The sequence below is a fragment of the Aythya fuligula genome, chromosome 15, assembly GCF_009819795.1.
Source record: "Aythya fuligula isolate bAytFul2 chromosome 15, bAytFul2.pri, whole genome shotgun sequence".
NCBI classification, from domain to species: domain Eukaryota; kingdom Metazoa; phylum Chordata; class Aves; order Anseriformes; family Anatidae; genus Aythya; species Aythya fuligula.
The window spans coordinates 5,286,128-5,308,895 of NC_045573.1; the positions used below are offsets into that span (position 1 = coordinate 5,286,128).

At 45.5% G+C, this 22,768-nt stretch overlaps 1 protein-coding gene across 3 annotated transcripts in view; it reads left to right on the forward strand.

Annotated features, from left to right (window-relative positions):
- The window catches only part of MAD1L1 (mitotic arrest deficient 1 like 1), a 347,666-nt gene that overhangs the window by 246,064 nt on the left and 78,834 nt on the right, over positions 1–22,768 (forward strand). For all 3 annotated transcript variants that reach the window (XM_032197489.1, XM_032197491.1, XM_032197490.1), the window contains one exon: positions 14,535–14,725. In XM_032197489.1, the coding sequence (XP_032053380.1) occupies positions 14,535–14,725 (191 nt within the window). The remainder of the gene's footprint in view (positions 1–14,534; positions 14,726–22,768) is intronic.

The window sequence follows — 22,768 nt, forward strand, 5'->3', positions numbered from 1 at the left end:
GGCCTAGGTTTCTTATCCCCTCTGAAATTGGTGTATCCACAGCAGTGTGCTGCCTGCCGTAACCTTTGCTTCATTACTGATTCAGAGGGTGAGTGGCAGCTACTGCATCCAGAGGCTGGGACCAAGGTAAAGGCCAGGATTGTGTCTACATACATAAAAGGTAGTTAACATCTTCTTTCTGAAAGCGCTGATAGGTGGAGATGTAAAAGTTCACGTTTGTGACTTCTGTGGCCCTTGATGTCAGGGATGTGAAGCAGACAGACAGGTAGGAGAAGGCAGCTTCCCAGCTGGGGAGAATCACGTCAAGGAACTGATAGAGTTTAGGAGATGGTGGGGACCGGTATCCAGACGCTGTTACTCTCCAGGGTGGAAAAAATGTTTCTGCCAGCAAGAGCAGACAATGCCTCGGAGCAATTTGTAAAGCCAGGCTAACTCCCATAGCTTGCTGGCCTCCAAGATAAAACCTTTACTGTGTCCTGTATCCTACTGTACAGATTTCCTGCCTCTGTTTTTTCCAACTCATGCTTACTTTCTACAGTTTCTGTACCTCCAGCAACTTCTGAGCTAAGTTTGCTCTTCTTCAAACCTTTTTTCCTTTTGTAGTTTGACTTGTGTGCCAGAGGACCGAATGCATTGCATCTGTAGGGAAAGACAGCTTCTCCTTCAAGACATGGACTGAGATACCTCTGCTGCATCTTAAGCTGAAGTATTCTGCCTCTGTTATTTGGGATTTCTCAACTGTTAAAACATTTCAGAACCTTTCATTAGTGAAGGGCCATTAGGTTGACAGGACCAGTTTCTCAGTCTCCGGTATTTACTCACCTGCATCAGCTATGCTGAGCATAATTATAATTAGAATCCACTGGGTCGCTTGTGCTTCATCAGGCTGTTTTTCTCGTTTTGCCTCCAAGGCTTTGTTTCCTTAGAACTTTGCTGTAAAGCTATTTTTTTTTTAAAGCCATCAAATTTGACGCTGAGCTATGAATTTCACTGTTAAACAGGAAGATATCACAGGTCTGTGCTGTGATTCAGCAGATTCTGCGTTCTCAGCCCGGGCTGTCACCAGATCAGTGCTGTCGAATTAAGGAGCATCCTTGATTCCCTTTTCCTTAGCTCCCCTATCTGTAAAAAGGAGACAGTGCTAATCTCTCATTTGCGTAACTGTGCAATGTTTGTCCAGCACTTCAAAGATGCCAAATACAATAAAACTGCCAAGCGCCGTTTCACTAACGGTATTTATGATTTACACCAAAATGCTCATTTTTGTGCTAAAACAAGATCACCTGAAAGATACTGCAGTTGGATCCAAACCAAGGAGGGGGAGGAGGAAACCATCTGTTACACAACAGCAAAAACGTTTCAGGGCATTCGCCTGGGAAGCTCTGGGTGACGAGTTTGGAATATGAAGGCTTATTTATATGGATGGAGCTAATTTTCTCTAACTTCTTCATTTTTCACTTAGGGAATTACCTAATCTTACAAGAGAGTCTAGGAGGAAAGATTCATTTATTCTTTGTCTCATTCAGCCCCAGGCATGCCTGAAGATGCTCTGCCTCTTCCAGTTCTGCTTTTTTAACTGATTCTATTAATGGGGCTTAAAGATTTTCTTCTTCTGGACGAAAAGGGTTAATCTTTCTCTTTCCCTCTCACCCTTCTCCTCCTCTTTTTCTGGAGAGTTCTTTTTTTGGCGTCTCTGGCTCTTTCTATCATCTTCTCCCCCTAATCTGCCACTATCTGAAGAATTCATTACATTTCAAATCAGAGGCCTTGCTGCATACATTAGCAGGTTTTAATAGACTTGCCACGACTCAAAAAGGAGGAAAAAAAGAGAGAAGATTTAAAACTCTTGTCTTGCCGAAAGCAGACAGATTGACTCAAAAATGACTCAGTCAATAAAAGATGAGTTTTGAAAAGGCTTCCCTCCTCTCAAAGGGAGCTCGTATTCCAGCGAATTAGGTTTTTCTAAGCCCACTGTCAGAAATTAATAATACATACAGCATGTAAAATGGATTTAGCCCTCTACAGCCTTATACAAACATATCTTTGACTTGCTAAATGTGACACGACTACCAGGATTTTCCAGCCTTTATCCCAGGAGTTTGTCATCTCTCCAGAATGGTGACCTCAGTGGAATTTTTAGGCACCTCAAAAAACCCCTGCTAAATGAGATTTTCATTAAGAATATGTTTCGACTTCCCTCACCCTTTCTCTCCAACCAAAACCCCTTTGTCAGAGCATTTTATTATTACTAATTTTGGTCACAATTATGCCAAACCTCTAGTTTTGACTCGCAAGCTACAGAGTCTGTTTACAAGGCTCTTTCACTGTTTTTTCTTCGAAGGAAGAGATGCTGAGCCTTTGGCATTGTAGCAGAAATCTGTCTTTTTATTTTTCCCCTGCTCCTGCAGAAGGACCTACAAGCCATTAAAATACATCTTCTTAAAAAAAAGAAAGGGCTTCTGCCTAATTAGATCTACCCACAAGTATTCTCTTGTGATTTGAGGCCTTCCCAGGTGGCCTCGCTCACCTTGCTTAAGATAATTTGAACAGCCAGCTGTGAAATCAGTCACTGCTGCTGTTTGTTCCTCCACTGAAGTCCCTCAGTTCGGTAGGAATTCAAGGTGCTACTAACTTTAGCCTGCTCAGCGGTTGGGCTACATCCTTTATTCAAGCTGCCTTTGCTTTTGCATTTGGGCAGAGCTCTAAAAATCCCCAGAACTTGTCTTTAGTGGACAGGTCCATGCAACCTTACGGGTGGCTGTGTGCTGACTGCATTTGTCCATCTCTTGTTTTCCCATTCTTCCAAGTCCCACTTGATTTACATCTCAGAGTGCTCCACCCAGTCCTGAATTCTCCTGTGTTTTCCATCTGAAAATCTTCCTACTCCTTTATATTACGAACTACCCTTTAAATTAACTCTGCAAAGTCATTGCATGTCCTTGCCTCCTCTTGGATCAGTTCTGTCCCTGGCTGTATTGTGCTGCGTGTTGCCTCTGGTGCCCTGTGCCGGCAGAAGGCATTGTGCGAGCGTAGGGCAGCAATGTGCAATGGCTCTGGGCTGCACCTCCTCGATTACAGAGAGAAACTTGTTTAAAATGGTGATGAAGAAACAAACATGCAAAATGGCTCTGTTTTGGATCATTATGTGCTGTACAGATGTTTCTCAGACTGCAAATGGGCAGAGCTCATCATTTTTTAAAAGTGTTTATAGGTTGTATGCAGAAACCAAGCGTGAGCTGTCGACATTATACGACCTGAAAGTGAAGCAATACTTGTCTGTCCCATCATCACAAACAGGAAACGTGCTGGCTTTTCTTGTGCTTCTCTTGGTCCGAAGAACAGATTTCTGAATGTGAGTGTTGAAGTTCAGAAGAGGCTTCTATCAGACTAAACAAACAACATTTTTTCATAGAGATGAAGGTAACAAGCTGCTTTAGTACTAGCAAAAGTACTTAGTAAGATTTTATTTTTTTTTCCCTGCTGCTTTTATCCCTGAGGACAGACATAGGTTTTTGGTTTTTAATTTTTGACATACAACTAGAAATGACCTGTCTTCAAAGCATAGCTTTGAGTATTTAATAATTGTTTACTTGAAATCAGGTAGGGCCTCTGTTCTTTGTGCCACTTCACTCATGAACATATTAGCCAAGCAAATGTTGGTTCTTGGGTCCTATTATGAGATCATCCAGGAATTACACAGTGATCTCAGGAAGAGAAAACCTGTCTGCCTTGCAGATGTTTACTCCTTCATGCTTAAAAGTGTTGGAAGAACCAAATATGCAAGTCCCAGGAATCAGCTGGATTTTTGCAGTTGGAATTGGAGCTTGAGTTATTCTTCCTCAGGGTCTCTTATTTATAAACATGCAAAGTTCCTTCCCAGGATAAGTGTTCAAAGTTAATGTCCTGTTGTTTCATGTCATAATCTTTTAGCTTTTACTTTTCTTCTAAAGACGTGCTCCTAACGATGATATAGAGATGAAGAAAATTGAAGAGAGCAAGATTTGCTCTTCCTCTAGTTTGGTGTTTGTTTGCAATTCAGTTCATTTTTTAATCTGTTCTGTATACTCTTGACTTGAAAAAGGAGTTTTCCCGGTGAATATTATGTCACTTTACCCTCCAGCTGCTGTGCTGGGACACAGCCACCCAATAATCTCCTTGGGAATAATTGCTGGTGTATTTGCAGATCATTTTTGTGAAAGGTGACAAACTGCTTGCCACAATGAGATGTTAATAACACAGAGATGCCCTTTGTTTGAAAGCTGGTGCAGAAATTACCCCATGCAGTTGTTGGAAAGTCAGAGCTGTAATGGTAAGAAGTGGGGAATGGATCCATTCATTTGCATATAATTCCAGGGCTTTTGTGTCATCTTTTGTGTAAACCATACAATTTCCGGCGCCGTAGGGAATGTGCGCTCATAATGCAGAGGACAGGAGCATGGGCGCGCTCTCAGCGTGGAGCAGGGTTAAGGAGATGTCATCCACTGCAAAGGAGGGGGTAGAAGGGAAGAAAAAATGGTCTGCAGGAGCTACAACAGGCATGGATATTTAATGAGTCTGAGTTGTCAGACCAGCTCAGGGGAAACTGTACATCCCTTCTTACCATCTGAGCGGTTGTCAGAAAAAGGGAAGAATCTGCCTCATTTCAGGTGCATGTTAAGCTGAACTTTACCCACGTCTACCCTGAACCACAAGAGAGACCGACTGCATGTTCGTCTTGTTGCTCTTGTAGACAGAGGCTGTTCAACTGTCCTTTAGCCAGTCGGATACACTGAACCAAGACAGACATCTTTCTCTTTGACACCTAAATGAAACTCTCCAGACTGCAGCTGAGGGCTTTCTAGCATCCTCCCAGTGCAGGTTTCTCACTTTCTTCATAAAGAGATGATTTTTTTTGGAAGATAGATGGCATAGGTAACTGTGTTGCCTTGTGATTTAGAGTTGGAGAGGTCCATAAATACTCCTTTTGCCTTTTTTCTTCCCTGTTCCTTCTCTAGGAAGCTGGAAAGTCACTCTGAGTAGCCAGTCAGTCCCAGTGATGAACTTAACAATTACAGCCTTAGTGCCCATCTTCCAAAATTTCTAATAAAATTGCATGAATATTTAATACCCAATTACTAAATATTTAAAAATTTAAAACTGAACTGGTTTGAAAGTTAGCAGGTAATGAATAATTCAGAATTGGGAAGCAAGACTCAGTGCTTGGGCTGAGATGATGTTACCGTTCCTGTCTCCCCACCCAGAGATGATTTTGGTGGTCCTGCCAGTCTTGGGACACTTTGTGGGGATTGCTTGGAGACTTCAACCCTTCCCCTCTTGCTCAAGAGCATTAGCACGTGGTTAAGGGAAATAACCCTCCCTACCCATAACAACACTTCAGGCTCCTGCAGTGGAAATAGGAGCTCCAGAGGCTGGGAAGAATGTGATTGAAAGCCTGGTTATCCAGGAGATGGCTCTGTTTCCAAACATCTTTCATGCTCCAGGGAAAAAAGATTGCTTGTCCTTATGTCTGTGTCACGTTCCTGCATTTTTGTTATTTGAAAGCCCCTTTTCCCTCGTTGCCGTTCTGCTGCTCCATGCTGAACCAGCATTTTGCGCTGCTCCAGCAAGATCATCTTTAAAGGATTGTTTTCATAAAGTGGACACCAGAAAATGAAGTAGAACAAGAAAAATATACCAATAAAGATAGGGCAGAACCTGCTATCCTACGGGAGGAGGTCCAGGGCACTGGAAGAGTGCACAGAGGAAACGTCTGGCGTGGGATTGAAGCAGAGTGAGTGTCTTTGGGGCCTGCTGCAGGAGTACAGAGCAGAAAGAAGGGCCTGGGGAAAGTTTGACTAGTTGGCACCAAGAGTGCTTTCAGGCCAAGAGCAATATATTTGCCGTGCCAACACTTCAAAGCACTATTAAGGGGATAAACACGAGGAAAAAAAAAGAGGATTGAATAGGAGTGAGTGGAGGCTTTTTAGAGCTTAGTTTTCTTTGGAACAAAAGACATAAAACAAACTCCACAATCTTTTCCCATTAAAAACACAAATAAGGTGGCATGCTGCAGAGCCTTGCCTTTATCAATTGCAGTGCAATTGTGTTTTCATCCCTGCTGACTGGGTAAAATGGTGTGCATTTTTCCTCTCAGTCCTCTGCGACCCTCCAGCCTGCCCGCGTGCTGCTCACAGCAGAAGCGTTTCCATTAGCCCGGGCCATGCAAACAAACGAAATGGCAGGCTGACCTTTCAGCAAAGCTGTCTTACCTAGGGGATGGAGGCACTGGGCTTTGTCTCCAAAGTGAGTTCTGGAGCCGGTAATGGGGCATAATGTCTGTCAAGAGGAGAGGGTAGGAAGGGATTTAGCCCAGCGCAGCAGAGCCCGCTTATTTACAGCTGCTCTCGGAATAATCAGGGAGGCTACGGGGTTTAGAGTTCAATCTGGGCATCCCAAATAAGAGCCAGAGAATGCCCGTGTGATGCCCTGTCCCATCTCGGTCTGTCATATGCCACGTAGTTATTTGATAAGCTACTTTACAAATAGTTGGAATCTCTTCAATGTTTATTAATTCTATATTTAGATCCATCTCCCTGTAAAGTTGGGCTTAGTGCTGTGAGCACAGACTTCACAACGCTGGGGAGAGAGTGGGGCAAGATAGTGTAAGTAACGATCTTGGGGACTATCATTGAGTCAGAATAGTATTTCCATAACTCTCAACATCAGGATTTTGAACATGGAAGGTTCCTGGAGTCAGAGCAAAAGGGCTGTGCTCCTGGGGAAGTTCAAAATCACCTCTTGCCAGTGGAGAGGAGCTCCCGTTTGCAGCCTGCATGACCATCGTTACATGATAAGCTGCAAAGTGCTCTCTGAGGCGTGATGGAATATTGTCCACCCTGCAGTTCCTGCAAAAAAGGTCTTCATTTCGAGAAGGAACGAACAAATATTTCTGGAACGTTTTCCTGTGTTTGTTTTAATAACAGATGTTTGATGCTGTTCAGAGGTTTAAATAGCATCTAGTGTTTTGGGGTAACAGCAACAGTGGTGATGTGCCAATGGAAACAAGATCATGGGCAAGCACAGGGGAGGTGATCAGGCAGGGATAAATTTGCCTATTAGATGCTTCTGCAGACCACCCCGTGTAATTAACAATGCGTATTATATACGTTAATTATATAGTCCCTAGGATTAATTCTTTCATTAGACACTTGAGCAATTTCAAAACCACTCTTTTTCTTAGAAACAGCCAAGTGGAAAAGCGATTCTCCTTCTTCTGACAGGCCACGCAAGCTATGCTCCTGTTCTTGCTACCAAACGTCCCTGAAAACCCACAAAATCCCAGTTACTTCTTTTTTATATTTGATTACTCCAAAATAGATTACCTGGAACACTGATATTTGCTGCCTTGCCCTAGACACAGAAGATAGCTGCTCTCCTGTAAGCTTAAGCAGCACAATGGATTTGTATTTTTAAGGTGAGGCTATTTGTTGTGTCTGAAGTTAATGACTAGCTCCAGCTGACATCACTTTGTTCTGGAAGTGCTGTTGGGCTGTAATTGCCATATGGAAGGGAAGCGTGGCTAGAAGACTTTATCATCATTTGGGGAGGGGCAGCAGGGAGATGTCTTCCTGGCTGCTTCAAGATTTATGACCAGTGTAATGATCCTAACTTCCAAGGGGTTTGTGCCACATCATACTAATTGGTGAAATCCACCTTGGGCACTAAATAGCTCTCTTGAGGTTAATTTATCCTGCATCTGGGGTGAATGTTGCCATCCCCAATGAGGTCTGTATTGCAGCAAGCAGGCTGTTCGCATTATTTAAGCCAGTAATTTTAAAGCTACCCAGGGTCTCTTTACGCTACTCTGCGCTGCCTTCACTGAGTTCAACATGGATGCACCACAGGGGGTGACCGAAGAGCTGAGCCAGGCTTCCAAAAGCTGCCTTCCTTCTTGCCTTCCCCTGGTCCAAAACACCTCTGCCAAGAAGGGGGAGGACGGGCAGTGAGGTTCCAAGCAGGGATGTTCCCTGGGACAGCCGTCTGCCCCCTGGGGGTTCATCTGGCCAGGTAGATTCCTGTAGGTAGGCCGAGTTCAAGTGTGCTCGTGAGTTTGGTAACCTTGCCTTGTAATCTCAGCATTACCAGGAGAAGAAAAGGGAAACAAACAAGAACAGCCCTTGAGGCTAATGCATGCTATATAAGTGTGTAGGTACTACAAGAAGTTTGTCCTCTTCCATAGCTTCCAGGCCCTAGTCCTCCACAGCCTGCTCCTTTTCCCCTAGCCCAGCCTCTGATGCCTCTGCCACTCTGTGCAGGTTTTCTGGGGGTAAAGGTTAATTGTGGACTTCTTTCCAAGAAGTGGCACCTTGTAGAGATGCAGGGGATACATCTGATGTGGGATCTCCAGGAAAATATCTTTGCTGAAGAATAAACATGCAGGAAACTTTCGTGGTGGAGAGTTCTTGGGCAATACAAGAGCCGGGGATGGTGGAGATGTGTACTTGTAGCCTGCTGCCCTCAAAAACTTTTCCCCAGGCTGCTGGAAGGGGGAAACTGGTGGCTGGAGGAGGAGGCCGGGAGATGCACTGAGCCATATGGTACATACACAGCTTAAAAATAAACCCATGCTGACTGATCAAATAAATACCACTTGGGTTTGAAATTGAACAGCCAGTGCAGTCTGTTGAATATAAAACTGCTTTTACCTTTAAGAAAAGTTGTAATTCATGGTTGTAATGTCACAAATTGCAAGTTTCCCAGAGCGCAGCTTGAGCCTGCCAGACCGTCGGGTCGGTGAGCGTGGCAGCGGGCTGCGGCACAGGCGGGTGGCGTGGTCTCACTCCCACACTCCCCTACCCGTCCAGAGTGTAAAACACACCTATAAAATCTAGCAAAGCGAATTTTATTTCGGGAGAGCAATGGTCATAAACCTGCCTCTATCAGAAAACGCTCGGCTCCTCTTCTATTAGACTTTATTTAATACGATACAATTTATTTTTATATTTTGTCCTTCACAGTATCACCGAACTCTTTTCAGGTGGCGTTCATCATAAACTAAAGCTGAAGGAGAAAATCTCAGCTTGGAGTTTGAGCAGGGGAAGGACTCGAAGGATTTCAGATGCAGTGGGGTGGCGTTGGAGTTGCAACGAGTCAGCTGGGAAGGACAGCCCTGCACTAGGAGAACGTAATTCAATCACAGTTCGGAGGGGTGCAGGTGGGGTGACTGAGGGGGGATGCTGCATGCCAGGCACGGCGATATGGAAATGAAGAGAAGCAGCTTGTGGAGGTGACGGAGAGAAAGGGTAATTGTGGCCTCGCTGCTTGGAAGAGAGGAAACAGCGCATCCTGGTCCCATCACGGACCCTGTGAGAACAAACCTTGTGGGAACTGGCATCCCTCCTGTAGGCTGGAAACACCCTAAGCAGCCTTTTCTTTAAATAGAGCAGGGTTAATAAATAGAATGTGGTGTTCTCTGTAGCAACACTGGGTAGCATCTGTCAGAAGTCTTCTGGCAGGTCAACAGGGACAGGGATCAAGGTGGTGCAAAATATTTTATCCCTTATGTTGTGGAGTGAGTGACCCCCAGACATGCTAGCAAGGGAAACTAACCTTTAATGGGGAATTAGAAAGGAATTCAGGCCTTTCTAGGACAGAGAGATATTAGCTGGGATCACAAGTGAATTAATGCAGCTCCATGGCTCGTGGCATCTTTGAGGATGGGCAGAACAAATTTCTGTTTTCCTGAAAAAGGCATTTAACTTCATGCCACTTCTGGCATGCTGAGAGCCACATTGTTTTATCTCTTTCCCTGGGGAAAAGGTTAAGTGTGGATTTGGTTTTCTTTGGTGTAGAGACTGCTATTGCTATTGATTGACCTTGCTGAACTCAGAGCAAGAGCCAAAGCTGTGGTATTTCCAGGCAGCTGTGAACATTTGCAGATGTAAGAAGTGTAAAAGCAATGGAATAAAAAGCAGTGACATTTCCAATATGAGAGACCAAAAAAGCCCACCTCATATTTTATTTATTTATCCAAAATAGTTTGAATTATTCATTAAAGTCGATATAAGTGTGTGAAAATACAAGGTGTTTCAAGAAGCAGCATCATTAGGAAGAAGTTGATCATTTGGCAATATTAATTTTGTAACAGATTAATGATTTTTTCAGTGAGGATTTTCATCCCTGACAAACTGCCCGTGATGGGCAACTTTTTATACATACTTGGCCTGAATACCAAGGAGACCAGGCAGGATGATTTTGAAATATTTTCCCTTTCTCTTTGTTCTTCCCCTTGATTTTTTTTTTCCCCAAGCAAAGTAAACAGCCGGTCATTACGCCTGACCAAGGTACAGCCTGGCAAACCTTACGCCTGTTTTCTCAGTTCCTATTTGTTTCATTAGCACTTCAGTGAGGGCTGTTTCGTGGTCCCTTCTCTGGGATGTTGGATGTTTATGGTGTGACTTCCCCCAGTCGTGGTTTCCGCTGAGCACACCTGCAACTTCTCCTGCCTGTCTTGTGCAAGCGAAACGGAATCGAACACAGGAACTCCAGCGAGTGCTCTAAACACAGGCATTTGAGTTTTCAAACACTGTCTTTTAAAGATATAATTAAACCTAATTCTCCAAATGTTGTGAAAGATCTCAAAGGATGAAGATGTTCAACATTCTGTAGGTGGTAGATAAGAGTGGGTGGGAACAGCAACGCTGTCATCAGAAACCTGCTCTGTTAACGCACCTCGACCCGTCCTGAAAGGATCTGCCTCTGCTCGGTCGCCTCTACAGCTGTGCCTGAAGCGTTTCTCTGAAATGTGCTGAATTGCACTCTGCAAATTACGACTTTTAAAACAATTTCTCCTGACTGTGCTAGAAATGTGGCCGGAATTAGTGGTATTAGGTGAGGCTTAAGAATTAGCGCCATCACGTCTTTGAATTGAGAAGCAGAGCAAACAATGAGCTGCCTCTTAGCTTAAGGTCTTCGCTTCGTGGGGGAAGCATTAGCAAGGTTAATTACAAGTCACCAAGTCAATCCACGTGCTGCTCGTGCAGCTCTCCGGCCACTGGGAGTCTGCAGTGCCGGGGCAGTGCATGGGCAGAGCTGCAGCACAGAGAGGCTGCACGGGAAGCCTGGGCCTGAAACTGGGCACCCAGTGCCATTTTGGGCACCTGAAGTACCTGAGAAGTTGGCCTGGGCTGGCTGCTGTGAGCCAGAACCTGCAGCAAATCCCTCTCCTGCAGAAGCACAGGGGGAAGCCAGGAAAATATACCCAGGAATGCCTCACACTTGGGTGGCTCTGTTTCAGCAGCGGGACCCTGGCCCACGTTTCTCAAGTCTCTGCCTTCCTGCCACGTCGCACTTCTGTGAGTCTGCGTAACTCGGCTTCTTGGTGTGTCAGCAAAGCCCACAGAGGCAATCAGGGAGGTAGTCACCGTCCTGAGGGCTGTCCCGAGTTAATTTGGAAATAGCCCCTAACTGAAGGATTTCCATAACATAAACAAATATTGCAGGAGGGTGAGCATCAGCAGTTGCTCCAGCTGAGCTATTGATGACTGTGATTTAATTGGGCGTAAAGGAAGAGCGGTCTTTGTTCCGCGGTCGTGGTTCGGTGGGCTTTTCACTGGGGGCAGCTGCAGACTTAAGCATTCCTGTCGTGTCCCCGTGCCTGCCTGTTTACTTCAGCCCTGTCCCCAAGCTGCTCTGCTGAAGAAATACTGCTGGGGAATTGCTAATGGAACCGCCGAGCCGCTGACAAGGCTTCCTCCTGTCCCTGACTGGTGCTGGCACGTTTGGCTGTGTCTACATTAGCAGATACAGAGTTCAGCGCCTTGTGCCAGGGGCTGACACTGGGCATCCCTAACAGGGAGAGGATGCTTTTTCATGCAGCTGAATTCCTTCAGCCGGGACAGCTGATGGGGTGAAACACCAAAACTGCCACAGGAGCTGGAAAGAGAGCCAGGAGGAGCATCAGGAAGAGGTGTGGGCACGATGCTTGGAGCAGGGGCTGGTCAGCCCTCCGTTAAATCGGAAAGCTCAGGGCTCCTTGCATAACAGACTGATCGTAGTCACAGCACGTCCTTTTTCACCCCGAGGGTGGCGGAGGAAAGCAGTTGCCATCATTTAGTTGGTGTTTGAGGTTCAAATGGTTGTAAACTGAATAAGGCAGTGCTGTTGGGTGGGTGATAAAGCTGCGACCCAACGGGTGCCGACGGTGCTCCTAATGGCTATTAGAAACGCCAAGTCTGGGACGAAACAGTGGACGAGGCACTAAGTCTTTATGAATAATGTAGGCTGCTCAAGGAGTCCATGAATTAGGGTGCCATCCACCCCCAAGGTTATAAAAATCAGGACAGGCTGCCTCCAGGATGTGGTAGAAAAAGGCAGATTTACTTTTCCAAGGCTAGGCTGCATTTATTAGAAAAAAAAAATCAGTATTGGACATGTGAAATATATTAAAGCCAGTGCCATCTCTGACAGTGGCTAAACATTATTTACCCGTACAGTGTGGTCACTGAATTTTTACTTTTATATACAGGATTTTGTCCTCAACAGTTGCATCCTAGGAATGCAAAATTGAATGAAGACTGTGAGAATATTGAGGTCAGAGTCACCAATTAACCTCCTGATTTCAGAGGCTGATTACTTGATTAATCAAGGGACCGGACCCAGCTGAGATGATGGGAAAAAGGCTGAAACAATCCATGGAAGGGCTGAGTTAATTGCTCGTTGATAAGTTTGGTAGGAAGGGGAAGGTGGGTGGTCAGGAAAGATACAGCCATTTCAAACTCATGAGAAGGGGCATGTGGAAGTCCCAGCCCTTCAAGCTTGTGATCAGGACTTGGATGTTCATCTTACATCCCCCAGCACCTGGGGGTTTCCCCTTACAGCAGTGTGTTAATGAACCAACTGGTACGTGATGTTTCCCAAGACTTGTTTGCTCCCCTTGATAAAGCGAGATACAATTAGGAGGGGAACACCCAGAGCAAAGGAAATAGTTTCCTCATACATCTCTACAAGCAGCTCTGGAAGGTAGAGCTGAATTAACCAAAGGTAAGGAGTTGGCCAGCACTAACTCGCCCTGCTCGGATGCTGTGACTCAGAAGTAAAGGGACATGCACTTCTCTTTACCCATTAAAGAGTTTCTGTCCTTGCCTGGGGATTAAGCTAAATTGGATTAAGGCCAGAGTACTTCTGAGCAGGGCATCCTCAGTGGCGTTTAAGGCACTTTAACTTAACACGTTGAATTATCCTTTTGTCCCACCCGGAGTGCCTCGCCAGAGCAGTGCAGAAGATAAGAGGAGATTTGCCTCCTGCCAGTGCTCCTGCAAGCCCTGGGAGGTGGATCACAGGCAAGTCCACGGGCTTGCCGTTGCCATTCTTTCTGTGCTACACTTGGAAGGCTGATGGAAACGCATTCGGGCAAATACTCAAGCAAAAACTTTTCCAGCAAGGCTTGTGAAACAAGAATAATTCAGCACGGGCTGTGCAACCCAGCCAAAACCCATCGTTCATACCCAAGCAGGCGCCTTGCAGTAAAGTTCCAGCTTCCCTAGTGGTGGACGCTGAAGTAGCTGAAATAAAGCCATATGGCCTACGTGTGCTGCAATTATGTCTCTGATCACAGGACAGACAAAGCCGTAAACCTCATAATGACAAAGAGGTAGCTGAACAAGGAAGTCTATTTGTTTGCTGTTTGAAAGTCTTTTTTTTTTTTTTTAACCCTGGACTGCGGTGTTGATAAAACAAGCTGACTTGGGAGGCCTCTCTAGTGTATATTAAAGTAAAGCCAATCTTTGTAATTAATGGGGGGATAAATCGAGGTTTAATTACTCAGAAGGCACCTTGGGTGAAAGATTCATGGTAATTGTTGTGTATCCTCTTGAAGGATTCACACTGCTGGCAGCTCCCTTTATAGCAATAAAATGCAGGGTGAGTGGCAGGCCATCTCCCAGGACCTCTCTTTTAGGGACTAGTCCAGTTAAGGCAGCAAATGGAAAGAGACAGTGGTACTCCTCAGGCTTTTTATCACAAGAAAAGCCCCTTCCCAGATCTTATGGGATTCCTAAGCAGTGTGTCAATTTGAGATCAAAGCATGTGCAGTCAAATCAAGTGTACGTTGGAGGAGATTTCCCTTACAGCCAGATCCCTCCTGATATAACGGCACAGAGGCACGTTTGTTGCTATTTTTCCACTTTCTTGCTCCCTGTAACATAACACTCTTCTCTTGGGTTCTGTGTAGAAAATAAGATATGTGCATGTGAGGAAACAGCTATAGCTTTGAATTTTGTAGTACGTTGTTAAAAGGCTGGCCGAGCAAAAGAAAAATCCATCCCACTAAGACGCGTCTCTTTTCCTCATTCCCCAGTTTATTATCTTTTGGTCTTCTGGGGCTGGGAGGAGAAGAGTCTAGCTTGCCTGTTTCTTTACTCTGCCTGCTTAATTCACTTTTTAAAAATTTAATTAACCTTTTCAATTCACTTGGTTTGGCTAGCATTGTAAATACAATGCAAGGTCTTTATGCCAATGACGTATAACAAAGTACCCGCATTTGTTCCCCTATATAGAGCTGAAGAAGCAAGTGGAAAGTGCAGAACTAAAAAACCAGCGCCTGAAAGAAGTTTTCCAGACCAAGATCCAAGAGTTTCGCAAGGTCTGCTACACGCTTACAGGATACCAGATCGACATCACGACTGAGAACCAGTATCGACTCACCTCCATTTATGCCGAGCACCAAGGAGACTGCCTGCTCTTTAAGGTAGGTCTGCATACCCCTTGCTGCTCCTGCTTTTCTGGGTTTGCAGTTTCCAGCATGACAATGTACTTGTTCTTTCTCAGTGATTTGACTGGAATATCATTGCCCCCTGCTATATAACAGCTTGTTCTTTATGAGGGAAGTAAAGATCCTTTCTTCTTTTAAAAAACTACTTTAGAAGGTTTGGCATCTGGTCTTCAATTTATGTATCAAAGTGAGTCGAGTAAATAGAAGAAACTATATATGCATAATACTTAAGGCACCTGGCCTTGCACTTCACCTTTTTATATTATTGGTTATATGTGCCACGGCAATAAGACCTTATGTAACCGTCAAGGTTTCATCCGTACTTCACTATATGTCCTCACTGCCTTTGCAATCCTCTCTCTTGCCTGCGTGTCATCATCTTGTCGTTATGTAAATTGGTATCCCTTTAGAGCAGCAACTCATCCTTGTGCGTGTGAAGTGCCATTTATCTGAACAGCCCGGATGAGGAGCAGTAACAATCTGTCTTGTAGGAGTCTGATACCGTATTGGTCTAGCTAGGTGGTCTGAGGTTGGGCTGGGGCTCGGTCGGTGGTGTTTTTCTTTTGTGTTACCTTGCAGACAGCCCAGTTGGGCTGATACGTTAAAGAGCTGGGGTGTGACATTAGAGTCATCAAGCAGTTAGATCAATCTTTACTTAGATTTAGATGCCCACAGCCCAAACTTACAGGTCGGTGGGAGAACTTTCTGCTTCTTGGTGGCAAACACCATTGGCACATAAAATCATAGCTGCTTGCCACTGACCCCTCCCTGGGGTGAATAAGGAGGATGAGGATTTTGGAGGTGTTCGATACAGGAGAGGAGTGTACAAGCAGAAACTGGAGAAGTTTGGTTTCTGCAGACCTACCACTGTGTGCCGCATGTGGATTGCTGCAGTGTTGTTTTTTTTATATAACAGGACAAATATTTTCCTGTTCTGCAACTATAGAGCCCCAGAAAAAAAAGAAACCAAAACCACCAAATAAAGCAAGTGAAGGTATTACAAGACAGCACCTAGGCTCCTTAGTAAAACTAGGAAAATGTTTCCAAAATAGTTATATTACTCGGCCTTATAAGGTTTCTGGACTGAGACAGATGACAGCAGGAAATCTCACTAACCTGTGGAAGGATGGTTCTCCTGGTTTTGTCCTTGTACTGTCCTTGAATCCTGAAAAGAGGTGGTGCAATGCCATCAGCTCTAAGGGCCCTGGAGGCCTGTGTTCACACCTGTATTGTTACACGCTTGGTGAATGAAACGTCTGCAGATCCCCAGAGATATCTGTTGGACTCCATGGCAGGACAATACACCTAGTAGTAGTTTCTGTCCTGTCTCTCATAGGAGAGATGGTTTGTTTGGAGAAGGTTAAGAAAACAAGAAAATTGCATATTGCCCACCTGAACAAGAACTGGCTTCTCAGTAGCAGATCTCCAGTAGGATCAAATTGTTCTTCATGTCATGGCAATAGAAATAATTTATGTAGAGGACAGTGAATGATCAGGTATGGATTCCTCTCTCTACGCACTGGTTTTGCTTCCTGTTCTTCACTCAAGGCTTATTCCCAAGTATATCCAGAGGATGGAGGTAAGTGTCACCAGGTAGAACAGCGGTCGTTTCAAGATCTCATGTTTCCCAAATGCAAGAGTGGATTGCTTATTGATTTGTGGAATTGCTTAGCTTCTCATACCTCACACACCTCTTTGGGTTAGAGGAGCAGACTTGCTAATAAGAGCCCGATCAACAAAATCTCAGACTCTTTCTCAGTGCTCAGTAAATCGCAGACAATTCCCAAAGTCTGCAGCTTAGAATAGCAGTAGAAAATAAACAACAAATTACTTCCTTGCAGAGTCCAGGCAGCTGGTACTCATGTATGTACTGAGCCTTGCATCCTGACTGTGGCTTTTCCGTGAGGTTGTGTGTTTATGCTGTGGAATTTCTGAGCCATAGCCGACTGTGGGTGTTAGTGTGCATTTCATTAACCCAAGGAGGTCAAAAAGCAGGGAATGCTATTTGTATTTATTCCATTCAAGCAATTTATGGAACAGAGTCTATACAATTAAACCGGAGAAGTCCCCTGGCGCTTCACAAGCGTCTGTAGTTTGCCTGTAAACTTTGGAGCATATTTCAGTAGCACTGCTGGTGGCATTTAATTTTCAGTGAGGAGCTATTATAATGTAACCCCTTCAAAGCTAAATGAAGATGAAAGATGTGCTTGGTTTTCCCAAGCAAGGTATGCTGGTACTGGAGTAGAGCACATTATCTGCATGCTGCGTGTGTCCAGCCAATTTACATTAATTGGAATTACAGCCTCAATGAAAGGGTTAATCACAGAGCCATGCTGAGAATGCAAATGCCTGCATCCGTAAATGAGCACTGAATTCCAATGAAACCGCATCAATATTTATTGGCGATCCCTATGGATGCAACAGATGAGCTCATCAACTTGAAGGATATTCCAGTGATTTTCAGACCCTGTGTGAGAGTGCGTAGGCAGCAAGGCACATCTCAGATTTCACAGCTCGCTCTCACTTGTTTGCTCTTTTTTATTCTTTTAATTAAATGCTGTGGAAAGTAGTGTACGGATTCCTCACCAGGAGTTCAGGTTCTGATGATTTTTGTGGGAAGTAAAGCTTTATAGTTACCGGGTTACTTGACAGCTTCGCATTCTGTTACTCTTGCTGATATGTTAGATGTATTGGGCCACAACACGAACTTTGCATTCGGCGTAATGCTTAGCTTGTGAGTCTAGGCCAGGCCACCCACAACATAGATGAGAACTGTGTTGACTTTCTTTGTAACAATCTATTAAAGATGTCTGTTAAAACAAGCAAACATTTCTGGGGAGCCTTGAAATCAGTTTAGCCAGCTTGGAATTAGGCAGTGGCAGATCAGGACGTCATGAATGGGCTGTGTGTACTTTGTGCTGTTTACCCTTGTCTCTGGGTAGATCCTGAATGAGAGTGAGGAAGTGAGGTCTTTAGAAAGGCAATGACAATTGTTTCAGACAAAGAAAGTCTTCTGGTAAACAGAAAGACTGGTCAAATTTGGAGAAGAGATGATTTGGAGACAGTTGTACAAATGAACAAACAGTGGAGAGAAAGTAAATCGTGGGCTTCTCTTTCTGCGTGCCCAGAGAACACAGTCCCAGCCAAAGCATCCAAAGCCAATCAATTTAAAATTAAGCGTGGAAATCCTTTGAATTTATAGACCTTATGGCTTTAAGGTACTGCTGAAAGCAGGAGCTCAGTGGGTTTTCTGAAATGGTAGGATATCTTTGTGGACTAATAGTAATACCTAGATTTACATTAAATATTTGCATTTACCTTGAGCAGGGACATGCAGAGCTGCCTGCTTTGAGATGTTAAGCCAGCTCCTTATTGCGGAGGTTGGGAAGAAAATTCCTGTGCATGCTGGTCATTTTTTTGGGTTGTCTCTACATGTGGTTTTGCTGCTGCTGTATCTAACAATGTTCAACTCCATCCCCTGAAAGTACGTGGAAATGAAGACTTCAGTGAAGAGGAGACAGCAAGAAAAGTCCTTAGGGTCTTTGATAATTCATCGTGCTTCAGGTAAACCACTTGGACTGTCATGGCACGAGTGTGGAGCTGGTCACTTTTGTTGATAGGATCCCAGGCTGAAAAGGCAATCGATCTAATCCGGTGTAACAGCTGTATGGTATCTGTCAGTGTTTGAAATCTTTCAAGTTTCAGGTTCCTTCATCTTCTCAGAAGGGAGTGCTTAGATTTATCACCAGTTCACGTGTATATTTTCTAGGCCTAAGTTATTTGGTAAGGGAGTTAAAACAGGCTCTTCTCAGTATCGTGGTGGTGTGTTTGAGCTTATTAATAGCCCTAGCCAAAAAGCTGCATTTAGACAGCTCAACAGCTTATGGTTCACTGTATTTCCTATGTCCTCAGAGCCTAGTCTTCCACAGAACAGAATTCTGTCTGCTTCCAGCTCTTGTCTGTGTTGTTATTTTCTGCCAAAATTATCAAACGGAAACACAAACACCAGCAGTAGTTCATTGAAGAGCATCCCCAAGATGGTAGGCTTCATGCCTTGAAAGAGAACACCCAAGATATCAGACAGCAAATAAAAACACAAACACCATGACACAGCGTGAGAACGTTGCCAGCCGCAGGGCTGGCACTTCTGCAAAATAAAACCTTTATTGGTGTCCAGTTGGATTGGTAATATGGTAATAAAACAAACAGCTTTTTGCAACCTGTTAAATTAGCAGCCAGTATGCACACACTCTCTGACGCACACCTGTTCAAGAAATTGTGTGAAGAGTTGGCTTGCGGATCCACTGGGGGAACTGTCGCTATAAAAACCCTGCTGTGGGCTGCGATTTGGAAGAGGATGGTGGGCGAGGTGGCCTTACAGCAGTTCTTACTTTATTGTATTCTTCAGAACAACAGGAGCTGAACAGAAACCTGAGGTAGGTGGGTAGATAGATAACCTCTTTAAGTTTTCCTTACATCATTTACTATTAAATCAGCATTTCTCTCCTCAGTCTTGCTTTGCTTGCCCGATCGCTTGTGTTCCCAGCAGTCCCATAGCCTCTGTGTTGACAAGGTGTGCAAAATGGGACAGGGCGGTTATGCCGACAAGAAGTAATGTTTAATTGTCTTTTTTGTTAAGGAGGAAAATGAGGATGGATTGAACAGGAGCTCGGAGGCTATTTTTCAAACACAAAATGATGCTGACAAACTGCTAGTTGAAAGGGGGAGACAACACTGAGGTGGTGAAACGTGCAGAGGCTGCTGAGATTCTGGGGCAGCCTTAGTGTCAGGTTTGGCACACTGCACCACTAACAAGGGGCATCTCCAAATAAGCAGGAGGGTTAATGCAGGGATTGCCTTTACTTGCCTGAGTGATCTCGTTTGGTCTCGAAGCTGACAGCTCTGTTGGGCTCTCTGGATCTGAGTCCCCATGCGTGGCATACCTGCGGTTTCCATTATTTGCTCCTTGAACCCAGCAGAGTGGCGTTGAGAAGCGTGTTCTAGCTGTTTGTTTCTCTTTGCATCTCTATCTTCTCCCCTCTCCTCCTCCTCAGCCTTGATGAGTCTCGAGAGGAGAAAGAAATCACAATTTTGCTAGAGTGCCATCCTTCCAGCAGCCGTCTCACACTCCTGCACACACAATCAAAAGTCACAATGGGGCTCATCGGTGGAGCAGGCCAGGCAGCGAGAGATTGATTAGAGATTGGAGGCCTGCGTTAACTCCTCATTCTTGTTAATTACTAGTTATTTTATTTTTATATTTTGTTTCCAATTTGCCCGTGTGGTGGTGGGAGACTTGCTTTCTGCTCAGCTCCGGGAGGTGCCTGTGTGAGCGTGGTGCCCTCCTGCTGAGTGAGCACGCTGGGATTCCTGGAGGGTCAGCGAGGACCTGTCGTGGGTTGCACTAATCAACAGCTCCAACACCGGAGCTGTGGAGCAATCTGCGGTGTTACACAACCAAATCCCTTACTTCAACTTCCTACATTTCATTTTCTTTCAGAAGTTGTAGCGGCCTGTTTCGTGTTAGGACCTAACTTGAATTCTTGCTGCTGTCTTCATCTTAATCTGCTCTTTTGCATGCATTTTTCCCCCTCCTGACACAGTTTCTCTCTTACTGCATTTGCTTCCTTAAAAAACTGCCTGCTCTCTAGGGCACAGTATTTTTTTTCTTTTAATGAAATCAGTCACCTCGAGGATAGCAGAACTGGGGGAGATCTGACAAGGTTTTCTTTTTGCAACAGAATTTCTGAGCACAAAGATGCTGCTCCGAGACTTCAGGAGGCTGGGCTGACACCTTGTTATAACTGAGAAAAGTTAATGCTCTTCCTCTGCCTGCTTCCCCTCAATACAACCGAGGTAGTGCTCCTGCCAGTGTCACCAGACTGTGGTGAGGATAAAAGCCCTGTGCTGACAGGGAATAGAGGGCAGCTTTGGGCTGGGGAATTCACTCCCCTGTTACCTGTCCATCTGGCACGGGACCTGCTCTGTGTGTTGGCACCGCTCGTTGCCCTTCCCTGCCATGCCTGTGAGTCTGCCAGGGTGGGCCCAGCCATGCAGGTAATTAATGCTGATGATGTTGGAGGATTATTCCAGCGGCTGAGCCTGTCCCGACTAGCGGGAGGCTGGTACATGTGGGGCGCTCTGAAAGGTCAGAGATTTGTCTCCCTGATGGGTGCAGCAGGTAGGAGAAATGTTTGGGTTTTCCTCTCTCTTGGAATGATGATACATTATGTTGTGAGACACACAGCACCTCACTTGAAAAAACAACGCTTGTTTTAGGGCAGGAAACATGAGCTTGGCTCACGGATCCTGCCTGAGAGTCAGGCTGCTCTCCCTGTCTGCTTCGTATTCATCAGCCCTTGGCCACCGAGCTGCTTCTGCAGTTTCTCTTCCCCTCCAAGGGCACAGCAGTGCCATCCCACAGCACCATGCCTGCGGTGGCATGAGCTCTGCCTCCATTCCAGCTCTCAACAAAAGAGTAGGGCACTCAGTAAAGGCAGTTTTCTTTTTTTTCCTACAAATTCATCACCTGGCTTCAGCCACTGTTGCACCACCGATAGCGCAGCTGATGGCCTCCTCCAGGACAGGACACAGCAGATATCATCGTCCTGCTGCAGGACCCCAGCACCCATGTCCATGGCCTCTGCAGTAACAAGTAACCAAATTACTGGAGTGCATCCTTTTTTTTTTTTTTTTAACAAGTTTGCAATTTAGCTCCCTCCCATATCTCATTTTTCTTCATTAAAATATCTCTTAATGAAACAGGAGACACGGTTGATGCTTTCCAGGGAAAGTCACACGTGCAACAAGGAGCACAGGTCGCTGATGAGAGTTTAATTAAACCTCCACATCCAGGCTGGTGTAGCAACACGCGTGGCCCAGGAGGGAGGTGCAGAGCAGGAGCAGTGCCCAAGACACCGCGGTCGTCTGCAGGAGGCCGAGCAGACCCTGGCTGGCTTACCTGGTACAACAAAAACCTCCCTTTCCACTTTTTTTTCCCCTGCCATGTTCCCAGCAGCTGGGTGACGGCAGCTTACGGAAGAAGAGCTGTTCTTGTCGCTGGCTGTGCCTGGGCTCCCTGCGGGAGGTCTCAGGAGAGCAGGACGCCTGCGTCCGCCCGCTGCTGTATTTGAACAGCTTACAAAGGGCTGTGTGGGCTGACAGCGCTGTGTTTACGCACCGTGAGATGAAGGCAGCGTTAAAAAACGGATAAAACAGAGGGGGCCTAAGCAAAACCCTCCTGGATTCTTGTTCCCGTCTCAGCCAGCGAATGTCTGCGTGGCTTTGCTCAAAGGCGCTTGACCTTCTGGTTTCCTTTGTCCCTCTCACCTGGGATCAGGATTTTGCCATTCATCTGCTTCCACGGAGCTTTGAGAAGCTTCTTAACCTGTTCCGCAGCGAGAAAGCTGCGTGTGAATGTTGGAGATTAAAAAAAAGAGAGAGAATACAACCAAAAAGCAGCACAGCCGGCTTTGTTATCAGTGAATGGATGCAGCCAGCCCCGCAGTGTGGGCTGGGGTGCCTGGGGAGGGACGGGGGCAGCCAGCCTGCCCGCTGCCCTGCTGCTCCTCTCTGGGCACCTGCACCTCCGCCTGGCATTAAATCTCTCTCCAGTTTATTTAATTTTTTTCTTCTTTTCTCTTTTTTGAATCTCCGGGACTTTCAAAAGATGTTCTTCTTAGACGCCGTGTGATCGGCACTCTTGAAGGAAAAGGCGATGCCTTCGAGTCTGGGAGGCTGGGGAATACAAAGGCCTCGCTGCCGACACATGAAATGGGTGTTCTGCAAAGCTGCTTTTGATGCACGCTTGTCGTTTTCCTTGACTCCTCTGTTGTGAATTTGCAGAACACGCAGAGCCGTGTCAGCAAACCGTAACCCCGCTGTTTGCTTGCATATGGTTATGTTCAAAGCTCCAAACGAAAAGGAGTGGAAATTGCTGCAGGTTTTCTTCCTTTTGGGGTAGCAGGGGCAAGTCCTGAGTCTCTGGGCCCCCAGCATCTCTGCCATCTTCCCTGGCAG